At 37.2% G+C, this 15,820-nt stretch overlaps 1 protein-coding gene across 1 annotated transcript in view; it reads right to left on the bottom strand.

Moving 5' to 3' along the window:
• LOC134657488 (neuropeptide F receptor) overlaps positions 1-15,820 on the bottom strand; it is a 102,993-nt gene that overhangs the window by 22,274 nt on the left and 64,899 nt on the right. Inside the window, exon 2 of the mRNA XM_063513059.1 lies at positions 1,963-2,172. Within this exon, the coding sequence (XP_063369129.1) occupies positions 1,963-2,172 (210 nt within the window). The remainder of the gene's footprint in view (positions 1-1,962; positions 2,173-15,820) is intronic.

Genomic DNA, 15,820 nt, shown 5'->3' with positions numbered 1-15,820 from the left:
ACAGGAAGCACCCTGTATACTATTACATTTACCTCCTACTGTTTCTGTTAAGTCAGATATATGGCTCCTTTATGCGTATATTAGGGAAATTAGGAGCCCTAAAATGTATATAATTATATTATGGTCGGTTTAATAATTCTGATATGTAAATTTTACATGCTAATAATTTTACATTATGTGCCCATAAAATATAATGTGCTAAAATAACGTAAAATTACCAGACCAGAATTATTAGAAACTCATCCACCTTTGCCGGTGGATTTTATTTTTCTCTTTTTTCGCATTGCTAGGCAGACAGTCATTTTGTAATCGGCTTCGGTTGAAACCGAAATAATGCTTTGCCAAAGGTTGTAACCTTTTTTCTTCCTCGCGTTGTCCCTGCATTTTGCCACGGCTCATGGAAGCCTGGGGTCCGCTTGGCAACTAATCCCAGTAATTGACGTGGGCGCTAGTTTTTACGAAGGCGACTGCCATTTGACCTTCCAACCCAGAGGGTAAACTAGGCCCGTATTGGGATTAGTCCGGTTTCCTCACGATGTTTTCCTTCATCGAAAAGCGACTGATAAATATCAAATGATATTTCGTACTTACATAAGTTCCGAAAAACTCATTGGTACGAGCCGGGGTTCGAACCCGCGACCTCCGGATTGCAAGTCGCACGCTCTTACCGCTAGGCCACCAGCGCTTGTCAACGCTATATAGTCGCAAATATTTTATGCATGTTCGTCTAATTATCTCAATTATCTTAGTGGCTGGATATAAATTTAATACAATTATGATATCGTTAATTAAATGCCTATGAATACTCTGTCAAGCCATTTCCGTCAGTAGATGGAGCGGCAAATTTAAAAAATGGAGGCACGAATGTTTAAGTATATCGTCTCATAGAAAAAATTGAATTTCGCACCTTTTTCTACTGACAAACTTGTTTGACCGACCGATAAATATATTTTTAATAAATACACAAATAGCACCACTCATCTGTTTTATAAAGCCACGCTGAAGGCTCGGGAGCCATCACTTGACTAGATTCGCGACAAAATGGCGGCGCCACTTGATTGCTTTTCGGCATTATGGAGATGCCACTAGAAGAGAGGGCTATTAACGTGATTTTGTTAACCTTTTAACCGCCAGCAATTTTTGATCGAGCGTGCTCGTGTCGCCACCGACAGTAATTGTACCACGCAGAGTAAGGTTGGCATAGTTACGGGAGTTATAAATGTGCTGTAAAAACCAAATCAGATCTTTGTCTTATTTATCAGACTGTGGCGGAATGAGCTGGATATATAATGTCTTATATGTATATCAGACTCTGGCGGTTAAAGGGTTAATGACTGTCTGATAGATTATTTTGCTGGTTTTGTTTCATAATCGAAACGAGTCACTAGTTCTTAGCAGCTCCAATAACATCAAGGATGCTATAAGTCAGCATTTAATTCGGTTCGTCAACCGTTCGATTCAAAGATAATTTTTCCATGCTAATAAGCATTTTTTTGCTATTTTTAATATATATATATATATATATATATCAATAAAAATACTTACAGAAATAATGACCATCGAGTGCCAATGACAAGGACACTACAAAAAGTCAAGAGTCCGGGTGGGTTTGTAGATGGTTCGGTTCTGAGAAATTAACTTAAATATTCGTTGTCGTTCTGTTTAGCAATATCCAACCACTTTTTTTGTTATCTGTTATTGTAGGTACATATTACTTATTATCTATATTTAAATACTTACAGAAATAATTACCAGCGACTTCTTAGCAGCCCCAATCATTACCAGGATACCATGGAAGGTTAGAAGTAGTGTTCGGGTAGGTTCGTGAACCGTTCGCTTCTGGGAGAATATCTCTATGATGATGTTCGGGATGATGGCGGACCGGTTCGTCATGTTAATAAACATTTTTGCTGATATCGAGTTATTCATATAATTTATAGGTATTTTAATATAAATACTTACAGAAATGACGACCAGCGAGTTCCCAGCGGCCCCAATAACAACCAGAATTCCATAAAAAGTCAGTAGAAGAGTTCTAGTGGGTTCGTCAACCGTTCGGTTCTGGGAGAATTTTTCTATGAGGGTGTTCGGATTGATGACGGTCCGGTTCGCCATGTCGATGAGCCATTTTGCTGACGTATTAAACGTCAGACTCATGTTGGCGTCCAGCCGCTGAAACAAAAAAACAATTTGAATGTAAATATTTATTTTAAAATACAACCGATTTAAAAAGCAAATCTATTTTTGATATCCTAACCTATTGGGACAGCTGGAAATAGACGTGCCAAAATATTTATTTCGGTGGGTGCGTTTGATTGGACACTATAATTTATTGGAAACTAGAATGGAGGGATCTCAAAGTCGCGAGCTCTTTTGATTATTAAAAAGTTTCCAAGATTTTTATATCCCTTCCGTTACCCGACAGGCATCAGACTTTGTTCATCAAACTTTTTTTGACGGTACAGGACTGAAAAGTATGGTTGAATGGATATTTTGGGCATATTTTGGGACACTTTTTGCGCCTATTAGTATCGAAAGGGCTTGTCATTCTGAGTAGATACAACATAATAGTTCCCAAATCTGAAACGGGCGTAGTGTCCAACTTAAACACATTTTTTGGCAGCGACCCGCTAGGCGGGTCTCTGTTCTGTAAGTGTGACAGGGAGGCAACACGTCGAACGTGGTTCCCCTCAGGCTTTCTGTAACAGTAATTTGTCACGTACTTCGGCTCATATCGGGTAATTTGGGGTGAACGACCGGGGTAATTCAGGATTAAGCTACCGGCTTAGTTAGCTAATTATACTGGTGGATTACTACGAAGGTCATTACGTGCTTTACAAGTAAATATCTGGGAGACCGAGCTTTGCTCGGAAAACATACAAAAACTCAAAAATTTGCGTTTTCCCAGAGATAAGACCTAGCTAGATCGATTTTTCGCCCCCGAAAACCCCTATATACCAAATTTCATCGAAATCGTTAGAGCCGTTTCCGAGATCCCCGAAATATATATATATATATATATATATATATATATATATATATATATATACAGGGTGTCCCAAGAAGTAGTGATATACTGAAGCTGGGAGGTAGAGGACATAGAGGGCTATCTGAAACAACCATCATGTATGTTCCGCGATTTTTCGTATTTTCGGAGTTATGATTTTTTTTAATTTTTCACCTATCGCCGAGTACGATGAGATTTTTATTTATGGTGACGTGAATTATTGCGGTAGATGCTTGATTTTTTTTGTGTGCTAAGCTGATAGATAGGTCAATTCAGTATGGTAACATTTACTATCGTTAGATCTTTGAATGGAATTAAAAAAAAAATTAATGCCAAGAAAGATAAAATTGCCCAGTATGTTTTATTTTTTTAAGCGCCCTTGAAGCCTTTTTTGAAGTTGTTCACAACTTCAAGGGCGCTTAGAAAAATAAAGCCTAATAAATAACGCCTGTATAAAGTCGATTAGCAATGTTTGGCTACGTATTATTTGCTTGTAACTAACGGAACAATAAAGTTGCGTAGTGAATAACGCCACCATCTACTGGCGTATTATTGAACTAAAATGACAGGTAGAAGAAGGCTTTGGAACGTCAAGAGGTGTATCTTGAGTGAACGTAGGCACGAGTGGGCATTTTTGTCGTTATGTTGGTAGACTGGTCAGGCAGGTTTACCAACTTGAATTGGAGGCGGGAGCAGTTGGCTCCGCCGCTGGAACTGGCTTCTTTCTTCTTGATCGGACCGCGCTAGAGATCGGACGTTAGCCAAGCTCGTGCCTAATTCGCTACGTTCCTGAAGGCTTATACCTGAAGGATTATTCTGAAAGCTTATAGATTCTCACGTTCTTTAACCGTTTAGCTACGTGTTTTATTCCAAGTGTTATTTTGATTTCTTATGTGCCATTAGAAGCTTACTTTTGTAAAATAAAGAAACTATGTGTTGTTTTGAAAAGGTTAGGTTTGTTTTATGGCAATCCTGAAAAGTAACGCGTTACTAAACCAAACCAATTATGACTAACGAAAATGCGGACAAACAATACATTATAAACTATAGTGTGTCAAAGGACTGTCTCATTTCAAAAATAGACAGAAAGAATCATACTATCTTTGTCTTACACTAGTACAAGCAACCAAAAGAAAAGGATGAGTATAGTTTTGTTTTGTTACTGACAAATTGGTTTGACCAACTCTAAAAGTTGGAAAACAATAGAGACCCATACAAACATAATATATGGGTATGGGTATACATAAAGAAAAAAAAACAACTAGGTACCGCGTTTGCGCAAGAAACGTAAGGTTTCCCGTCCGCTCCATTTCGCTCTTGATCTGAACACTCCAGTAACTAAAGTTTAGATCCGTTTCTGTTTTTACAATTTGATTATATTTTCATCTTATTTTGATATCATCTCGAGTAGTATATCATCAGGCATCTCACGCGCGCCGATAAGAGACGATTCTTGAAGGCGAATGCGGCCGGGGACGGGGGAGCGGCAATTCATGGTAATAAAACAAATTTCGTGGTAGATTAATGTGAGTTAATATGAATTCATGGCAGCTCATATATTTAGTCGAGCCACAGGGCGGACACGCCATACATTAAAAATCATTTGCGTTTATCATAATTATGTGCACGCGTCATTGTGTATGTGTGGGTAAGTCGCTTTACTGAGAGCACGCCAGAAGTTCGCTAGCATCATGTCGCGGGGCGAGGTAATGCGAGTCGGGACGGGGCGGTGCGTGGCCGTTCTGTATGATAATTCTATTACTTATTCTGTGGTCGAGCATAATCTATGAACGGATTGAATGACCTTGATTTGCCACGCGCCCCCTGTGCTGGTCTAATGGATAGCTTTTTTCACGTGATACAATAACTCACTTTTAAACACCACGGGATTCAAAGAGACAGACACTGTCATTATCACACTGACACATAGACAAAGTACAGCGAGATGCATAGATAGTAAGTGACGCATTCGCTAGCGTCTATAGTAACGACACCAGTCATGGGACATTTAAGGGGAAATTTGGAGTATTTGTGATATTTCCCTGATACATGTAAAAGTTCTACCGCTTAGCTTGTTAAAAGATGAATATCCTATCCTTCTTTCATGCCATGCTATGCTATGCCATTTCCAAGATTTGAACCACACTAACTAATACAGGGTGGATTTTCTTTTTGGGTCAGTGAGGGCAGCTACCAGATCCCGTGCTGCTACGAGAAAACGGTCTTAGAAGACCTTCCCTCGATTTCAAATTAATGAAGATTGGCTTTTACAGATTTTGGAAAAAAACATACAGGGTGCGAGGAAAAGGTAATTTTTGACAAAATTTTTTTTGATGCCAATCGATCCCATTCCTATTGAGGATCAAAAGCTTGTATGGAACAAAAAAAAAATTTCCGGCTAGAAAAGCCACAAATCGAGGAAAACATTTCCCATACAATTTGTATGAAAATTAAAACTTTTATTTTTCACATGCTATTTTTGTATGCCAATCGATTCCATTCCTATCCAGTCTCAATAGTTTTTTTGGGGTCAAAATTAAATTTCACATTTTCTCCATAGTAAATGTATGGAAAAAGTTTTTATTAATTTGTGGCTTTTTAGTACATTACCGTAAGTTGACCCCAAAGAAACTATTGATACTAGATAGGAATGGAATCAATTGGCATAGAAAAATAGCATGTGAAAAATAAAAGTTTTCATTTTCATACAAATTGTATGGGAAAAGTTTTCCTCGATTTGTGGCTTTTTTAGCCGGAATTTTTTTTTTAGTTCCATACAAGCTTTTGATCCTCAATAGGAATGGGATCTAATGGCATCAAAAAAAGTTTGTCAAAAATTACCTTTTTCTCGCACCCTGTATGTTTTTTCCAAAATCTGTAAAAGCCACTCTTCATTAATTTGAAATCGAGGGAAGGTTTTCTAAGACCGTTTTCTTGTCGCAGCACGGGATCTGGTAGCTGCCCTCACTGACCCAAAAAGAAAATCCACCCTGTATACAAACTAACAGGGCAAGTTAAATAAAATTTTGTAAAAACGATATTAATTTATCCGAAGTCCGAGGAGACCTCCTGACATAGTTCGTACGAGTAACTACATTACTTCTGTATTGTTTAAACATGAAATTACGCCATGGCAAGCATCATTATGTAAATTATCCCATCATAGGAGGTATGCAGTTTTACAGCTCCTATAATGGGATTGGGCAAAATACCACTATTTTTTATACATCTCTAGAGTCACAATCACAACATAATGTATTGTATACCTTATCTCATGGTAAATGCAATTAACAAAACACATTCTAGTTTACACCAAGTAATAATTAATTACAATTTAATATATGAACTCACCTCTCTTAGCGAAGTTATTAAGAATTCTTACTGGTTATTTTTTCCAGTGACACGACAACTTTTGGGTTGGCGCCAATTTCTTAAAAAGTAACCGAAATTAATAAAAAGTCAATTTTAAACAGCTCTATGACTCTTATTTATGGTAAAATATTGCCAGTGTTTATAAACTACTTTTACATACTTATTTTAGAGGATTTGTGGTTTTATGTCCCATTACCGGTTCCACGTCCATTATAGGGTCCATTACTATATCTATGTTTATGTTTTTATGATTTTGACATGTACGTATTAAACGATCTGAATCTGAATCTGAACTGGTGGTAGCCGCAAAGGTCGTGTCAAAATAAGATGAAAAGGATATCAAATCGGTGAAACAGAATAGGCCTCGTAGAGTCGAACAAAGGTTTTCGCCCTGATTCAGTCAGAACTTTAAGATTCCATTCAGGCTTTGTAAGGCATTGATGGATGGCTGGTATTTATAACGCTAATCGTGGATTCAGGTCATTTAGGCCACATTTAGTACTTTAGGAATGAAAAAGGTTTTATGAATGGAAAAAGGTACAGGATAGAGTTAAACGCTCTGTCGATATGATATTAATTTATTATTAGAATGTTAAGTTTCAAGAACTTGTTCAATTTAAGTTTAACTAAGGAAAATTTGCATAAAGAGCAAATTTTTATAAAATACAATTAACTACCTACCAGATAATGATAAAATAACATTAGATATAAGTTAGAGATAGAAGTAAGATATAGAAGTAGGTATTTAAAAACGCACACTACTTTTAATGAATTTTTGTTCGGTGAAAGGAAAATAATTATGTTTTAATTTCCTCACAATATTCCAAATATTAATAAAAAAAAAATAGATTAGTGCTTGAAATTATTAAAGTCAAGTTCACAGTCAAGTTAATGTATGAAATTATCCGGATCCGCGGATATTTTCATACATTTCGGATCCGTCGTGCAAACTCTACAGCTATGCATTCATAGCGCGAACGAACTATCGGCCTGATTCGAACTTTAAGATACTTGCGTCAAATATATTCATATATTTTCAGGGGTCGGCAACGCTTAAGTTACTCTACAGAACTATTCTCGCTAAATATAGCCCTATTTTGAGGTAAATATGCGTTTGAGCAAATATCGCGATAGTTCATTTTCTTTTGTGAGTTATTCTATTGAAAAACGGCCTTGGCTTAGGATTTTTTACATACGTTTACATCACAAAAGTACGTACCTATATGAAAAGATACCTTTGTAAAAGGGTTTCGGTCGTTTCACACACTGCCTCCCGTAGACTTCGTAATTCAAAGAATTTACAAAAGACTGCCGCAAAAAAAAAACGACCTAGCCCGCCAGGCTCAGCAAGACGATTTGTTAGATGTATTTTCCGATATTTTTTTTTTCTTGTATAATAAATTCCGATCGTCTTTTTTCCCTGTATAAAAATTTCCGCACGCCTTTTTTCCCTATACATATATTTCCTGGTATATTTTTTTTCTTGTATATATAAATCTGAACGCCTTCTTTCCGTATAGACATATTTTCCGATAGATTTATTTTCTTATACACAAATATCTGAACGCCTTCTTTCCCTGTATTTTTTTAACATAATGCAATATTTTATAGTCCTTAATTTTACTAGGGGACAAATTCCCGGCTGTCTTTTTTCCTGATCAGAAATTTTAAAATAGATATGATTCTTGATAGAAAATTATATAATATGTATTCGCATGTTCGCAATTTTGCCCGTTTACGTTACTACCTACTTACACTACAACATAAAAGTTGATACAGATGTAGTGCATAATTACTTTCCATCGTGTTTTATCGAAAAAGTTCGTATTTAGCGTGCTGTTTCAGTCAGCGTCCAAAGGCCCTGTTTCTAGAAAGCTTGTTAGTAAGTAGGTACCTAATATTACTTGCGGTAGTCTCTATTCTATTCATATTGTTTGAAAGGGACTTTCACAAGGTACTAGTTACAACTTTTCGAGAAACGGCCCTAGTACCCGACAAACGAACGAAACGAAACGGTTTGACATTTGACACTGAATAATAAAATTCCATATTAATGGATATGAAAATGTCACTCATTTAAAACAATAATTGATTGACACTTCGGGTGCCGTCGTATTCCGATTGAAATCAAATCAGAGTTTTACCGATGTTGTGACAAGATTGCAAACAGGGGTTTATGCGTCGTTGGACTAAAAGTAAATATGGCGATGTATAAAAATGTCTAGATATAAAATAAAAATTGGTCCGAGTATTAGAAAGCCAATACTTCAAAATGTTTAAGTCTTATCAAGTCGGAATATAAAAATGACTACTTTCAAAGTATACAAATGTCTAAGTCTTATTAAGTCGGAATATAAAAATGACTACTTTCAAAGTATACAAATGTCTAAGTCTTATCAAGTCGGAATATTAAAATGACTACTTTCTTTACATAGGTCCAGGATTATAATAATACATATACGGAACAAATTCATCCCCTCGTAACATCTAGTTCTTAAATTAAAACGAATAATATTCAATAAATATGAACAAGCTAATAGATAAGCGATCAACAAACAAGCTGAATTCTAAACAGACAAACTTTTATCTATAAGAGTAATTTTAAAATACATTGCCATATTTACTTTTAGTGTCGCAACATATTTATATTTGGTCTAATATACAGATGCACATTTTTATACTTCGTCGAAATTATATACGCACGAACTTATGCAAGTAGACATTTTTATACATCGCTATATTTACTTTTAGTCTAGTGCCGCAACATATTTGTATTTGGTCTAATATACAGATGCACATTTTTATACTTCGTCGAAATTATATACGCACGAACTTATGCAAGTAGACATTTTTATACATCGCCATATTTACTTTTAGTCCAACGACGCATAAACCCAAACAGGGTCCAAGCAAATAAGAAGTTTTGCCCCTAGTAAAATGAATGACCATGAAATTTTTCGTTAAACAACAAAAATACAGGGAAAGAAGGCGTTCAGATATTTGTGTATAAGAAAATAAATCTATCGGAAAATATGTCTATACGGAAAGAAGGCGTTCAGATTTATATATACAAGAAAAAAAATATACCAGGAAATATATCTATAGGGAAAAAAGGCGTGCGGAAATTTTTATACAGGGAAAAAAGACGATCGGAATTTATTATACAAGAAAAAAAAATATCGGAAAATACATCTAACAAATCAGCAAGACTTGTCTCAGCATGACACATGACAATAATATAAGTAAAACAGACAAACTTAAGCAGTTAGACAAATTAAGTAGTTATATAGAAAAATATTTGCACAAATAACTGCCTTCACCAAGATTCGATTCCTCCAAACTTTCGTAGGCAAGGCAACTTAAAAGTACGGAAGCGACATATGACTGTGTGGAAATTATTTGAATAATTTTAGGATTTATTTAAGTTAACGGCATCCTGGCTTAGACGGTAGTGAGTTAGTGACCCGGTAGTGTCTAGGACCCTTTTTTGTGTGTTTTCTCTAGATTGTCCCCAAATATTTATCTGTATTTTTTTAATAATTTGCTCGAGTATTCTTAGGTTTATGCTCCATGTAACGGTGAGGTGATCTATGGGTATCTTTCATACATTTAAAAGTGAGCAGATGTCTGCGTTATGGCGTTGTTTAGAAAGGAAAGGTTCCAGATTTTATCGCTATAATCCGATTTTAATGCCCAGTTGAAAACGTATACTTACTCTAAAGGGCCCTACTGATTATCAGTCCGGACGATGTCCGCCTGTCAGTTGTTCGGAACTGTCAACTTTTTGTTCTAACTCACAGGCCGATATCGTCCGGCGGACTGTTAATCATTAAAGGGGCCCACTGATTAACAGTCCGCCAGACGGTATCGGCCTGTCAGTTGTTCGGAACTGTCAACTTTTTGTTCTAACTCACAGGCCGATATCGTCCGGCGGACTGTTAATCAGTGGGCCCCTTAAAACGGCCCCGAATTCTACATAAATGAAATCGTCTTGAAAATTTTGCGAGGGAGCTTTTCAAATCCGTCATGTAGATTTATCAAAGCACACACAAATACCTATCTTCGTATTTTTAGTTGTATATGAAAAAAAAAAACCGGCCAAGTGCGAGTCGGACTCGCGCACGGAGGGTTCCGCACCATCAACAAAAAATAGAACAAAAAGATCGTACTTGTTGTATGAGAGTTCCCTTTTTATTTTATTTTTAGTAGGTATTTGTTGTTATAGCGGCAACAGAGATACATCATTTGTGAAAATTTCAACTGTCTAGCTATCGCGGTTCATGAGATACGGACGACATGGTGACAGACGGACGGACGGACGGACGGACGGACAGCGAAGTCTTAGTAATGGTCCCGTTTTTTACCCTTTGGGTACGGAACCCTAAAAAGGAACTAAGTATATGTTGGTTACATGTAGGTAAATAACATTAACATTTTGATATAAGTATAAATAGCAACGCTTATTTCTGTATGGAAATAAATTACTGTCTGAAAAGGATGGGACTGGTGGACTGTATTAAATGATAAGATTTTACCTTCGGTAAAGTGTGTTTAATTTTTAATTATTATTTATGTTAATATTTACAAGAATAGAAGACCACAGCGTTTTGACAACCAAAAAAACAAGGAAAAAAGAATAAAAACTCTAAAGAGTCTGCAACATCCTGCCCCTCGTGCAGCTATGCACCAACTACTCTAAGTATTTAAATTAAGCCTTAAGTGGTAATGTTAAGTCTAATTAGTTTTTTGAGGGGACGGCGTAGCGTACCCCCAGCCGTCGCAACGTCCACCACCCTGTTCACGCCATCTCTTCCTGGGAACATATTAGTTACCCTTCCTTTCGGCCATGTTCCTCGCGGCAGGGACTCATCAACTATAATAACTACATCACCTATTTGCAGTTCCTGGCCACGATCTCCCCTTGCATTTAGTCGTATTTGCATTGTTGGCAATACTTCACGCACCCAGCGTTTCCAGAAGTGGTCTGATAACCTTATTGCCTTCTTCCACTCTGAGCGGCCGAACAGGTCACGGTCTTCTAAAGTCGATGGCAGGGTTTGGTTTGATGAACACCCAATTAGGAAGTGGAAAGGTGTTAGGCTGGTTGGATCCTCTGGGTCTGTGGACACGTGCGTCAGTGGGCGAGAATTTGCAATCGCTTCAGCTTCCATCAGCAGCGTTATTAGTGTCTCCTCCTTGGGGAACCTTTCGTTAAGTGTTGCCTTCAGTGCCACTTTTACTGTCCTTACGAGACGCTCCCAACATCCTCCAAATGACGGCGCTGCAGCGGGAATAAAACTCCACCTGATTCCTCTGGTCGCTGCTTCTTGTTGAATATCATCTGAGTAGAATTGACGTAGAATGCGGTTTGCTCCAATGAAGGCGGTCCCTTTGTCTGAGTAAATTGTATTCGGGACACCTCGTCTGGCAATGAAACGTCTCAAACTCATTATGGCGGAGTCTGAAGAAAGGCTGTGTACCAATTCCAGGTGTAATGCCCTTGTTGTGAGGCATGTGTAAAGGGCCACGTAACGTTTCTCATGGCGGCGGCCAACAGTAACATTGACAGGGCCAAAATAGTCTAAGCCAGTAAATGTAAATGCCCGCTGGTGGTGAGCGAGCCTTTGAGGTGGTAGGTCTCCAGTGACAGGGTTCATAGGCTTCGATTTGCGAATCTTGCACAGTAGGCATTTGTGAGCGATTGATCGGACTGTATCTCGGAGCCTCAAAAGCCAGAACCTTTGCCTTAGTTCATTAATGACGTATTCGTTATTCGCATGACCTGCTCGTCTGTGGTAATACTCAAATATCAAATATCAAATATCAACATTTATTCAGCAAATAGGCCACAAGGGCACTTTTACACGTCAATATGGAATTTACATACAGCAAAAAAAAAAACACATCAATAATTATAAAATACAACTAAGCCGTAAATATCAAATCAAACTAACATAGAGATGTATAAAGCCTCTAAATGTCGAATTACAGAAAACGCAATAACAATAGTATTGAAAAAAAAAAAAACACAAAGATACAAAAACTATAATCTAAAATTATTTAGAGATGTAAATGTCTCTAAGTGTCATCATAACTAAAAGATTAAAATATATAGTAGTTAATCAAATTATCCTTAGAGATGTATAGGGTCTCCAAGAGTCAAAATCCTGTATACCTAATTAAAACATTCATTAAATTAAAGAAAATGATAGTAAAAATAAAATAGCATACGAGAACCGAATGAGGTGTGTCCATGTAATTATACTCAAAAATAAAGTTACTAAATATAATAGCTCGTGTTAGCTTAAATAGACCAGTCTCCACAAACAGCACCCGTTCACGAGTATGACGCGTATCTCAGCCATCGCCTCTCTCAACCTTCATTCGGGAAAGTGGCGACCCGATCAACAACGCCACCGTAAGCAAAGACTTTTAAGCGAGCATGACATATTCAAGCTGCCGGGCCATATTAATATTTAAATTGTAATAACGTATAGCTGTGAGACACAACATTTTGTTCTTGTATGTTACATGAAAAACGGTATATCTTCACATAATTACTAAGCAAAATGCCCTATATTGACTAAGAGATGTATAGGTCTCTCAAGTGTCAGAATCATTAAAAATATAAATATGTACAAACAAATTAAAAATAAAATTAAAACTTAGAGATGTATAAGGTCTCCAAGTGTCAAAAACTAAAATTAAATTAAGCAATATAAACAATATACCTAATTAATCGAGAACATGATGGTCTCATGTGTCAATTCTACTGGAGACTAGCATGATTAATTCACAATGAAAAGAAAAAAAAGAAAAGAAAAACAATACATATTAACTCTTATTATACTATCGAAATCAAGCTGCCGGCTTAAAGGCATCTCTATCATCTATAAAATCATTTACAGTGTAGTACGCCTTACTCAACAAGGAGCGCTTCGTGTACAGTTCCCGACGAAAGACGTACTAACCTTACGGAGGCGGTGGGCGGGCACAGAAAGTTTATGTTTGTTTCTAGTGTTATAGTTATGGATATCACTGTTAAGCTTAAATTCGTGGACGTTTTTCCGAACATACATAATATTCTCAAGTATGTATTGAGATGCAAGGGTAAGAATGTTCACTTCTTTGAATTTCTCTCTCAGGGATGCTCGAGCGCCCAGTCCATAGATAGAACGTACAGCTCGTTTTTGCAGCACAAATATTGTCTGAATGTCTGCCGCTTTTCCCCACAACAGGATTCCATACGACATAACACTGTGGAAGTAGCTAAAGTATACCAGCCTGGCCGTCTCTACGTTTGTCAACTGTCTGATTCGCCTCACTGCATAGGCAGCAGAACTAAGTTTGCCGGCTAGAGTGGCTATATGTGCATGCCACTGCAGTTTTGCGTCTAAAGTGACTCCAAGGAAAACCGTTCGATCTTCGAATTCCAGCGTATTACCTTTTATTTTAATATTGCTGTTGTTTACCTGCTTGACGTTCGGCAGCGTAAATTTGATGCACTTGGTTTTCTTGGCATTCAAAAGTAAGTTATTTGCCGTAAACCAGTCTACTATGGTGGAAAGTGCATCGTTAATGTTATCGAAGCTGTTTTCCTTCCTGTCTACTTTAAATATAAGAGACGTGTCATCTGCAAATAACACTATATCATGTCTATCTTGCACTAGTTTTGGTAGATCATTAATGTATACCAAAAACAGAAAGGGACCAAGAATGGAACCTTGAGGCACTCCAAGAGCTACTGGAGACCCCGCCGATTGAGCTCCATTGATAACTACTCGCTGAGTTCTATCCGAAAGGAACGAAGAAACAAGATCAAGGGCAGTAGCTTTTATCCCATAGCGGCATAATTTTCTTCTTAAATTCTCGTGATCAACGCAATCAAATGCCTTTGATAGATCACAGAAAATTCCAACAGCATCTTGAGCTTTTTCCCAAGCGTCAAAGATGTGTTTTAGAAGTACCGCACCGGCGTCAGTAGTTGACCGACCTCGGGTAAAACCAAATTGATTATTGTCAAGCAATTTATTTCTGTTAAAATGAGACAAAAGTTGATTAAGAATAAGTTTCTCGAAAACTTTGCTTAACGCCGGTAGTATAGAAATTGGTCTAAAGTTGGTGGGGTCTGTTCTCGTTCCAGATTTAAACAGTGGGATAATTTTGCTGTGTTTCATAATATCTGGAAAAATTCCAGTATCAATGCATCTGTTGAAAATCCCGGCTAAATATGGTGCGATCGATTCTACAATAGAATGTAATACTTTTACTGATAATCCCCAGAGATCTTCCGTTTTCTTTAAGTTTAATGATCTGAAAGTTTTAAGAACTATATTCGGAGTGACATAAGAAAATGTGAACATTTCTGTACATTCCGCTACGGTTGTCTTCAGAATTTCTTCAGCGACCTCTGGCGATGAATTAAGTGACTTTGTTGTTTCTACCGGTATATTCGAGAAAAACTGCTCGAAATGATCTGCCACTTCACGGTCGGAACTTACTAAAGTGTCAGCGATTCGTAGGTTGTAATGCGGATCCTTCATTTTACGTTTTCCAGTTTCGTTGTTGATTACTTGCCATACAGTTTTAACTTTATCGCTGGAATTTAGAATCTTTTTGGACAAATAATCAGCTTTAGCGGCGACACACATCATCTTAAAAGATTTTGAAAAATTCTTTACGTACTCTAGAAATTCCGGCCTTTTATCTGTTGTTCTCAAATCATATAAATCATAGAGTTGGCGTCTCTTCTCGTGAATATCCGGCGTAGCCCACTCGCTAAATTTAGTCTTGATCTTGCCCTGCAACTTCTTTGGAATGAAACAGGCATCAAATTCCTTTTTAATACAGTTAAACAACTCTGAGCTCAAACAGTCAGGGTTATCCTGGGTACATGAAAGATAACATAATCTTCTCTTGATATTTCGATTGAATAACTCCAAACGCCTTTCGGAAATCGGTCTGCACATAGTGTCTTGTGGAATTTCCTCAATTTTCCCGCTGAACGAGGCTTTTACTCCACAGTGGTCAGAACTTAGGGTATTTATAACAGATTTACAAATCGCATCCTGGTTACTGAAGATGTTATCTATACATGTAGCACTGGTTGCCGTGATTCTAGTAGGTTCACAAAATAAATTGACTAAATTGAAGGACTTAAAAGTATTTAGTAACCTTCCACATAATGGCGATTTTTCTAGCAAATTAATGTTAAAATCACCACATACAATTATAATTTTCTGACTTCTAAAAACAGCACTAAGCACTTCATCTATGACCGATTCGAATAAGTTATAGTCTGCCGATGGGGGTCTGTACACGCATATGATTATAAATTGTTCCAACTCAACGCAGGAAAGTTCTATATGGCGTTCCACAGACATGTCAACAATGTCTCTACGCTCCTTACTTTTTAAATTATGTTTAACCATTATCAATGAC

The sequence above is a fragment of the Cydia amplana genome, chromosome 20, assembly GCF_948474715.1.
Source record: "Cydia amplana chromosome 20, ilCydAmpl1.1, whole genome shotgun sequence".
In the NCBI taxonomy this organism is placed as follows: Eukaryota; Metazoa; Arthropoda; class Insecta; order Lepidoptera; family Tortricidae; genus Cydia; species Cydia amplana.
This window is presented reverse-complemented; position numbering and strand designations above follow the sequence as displayed.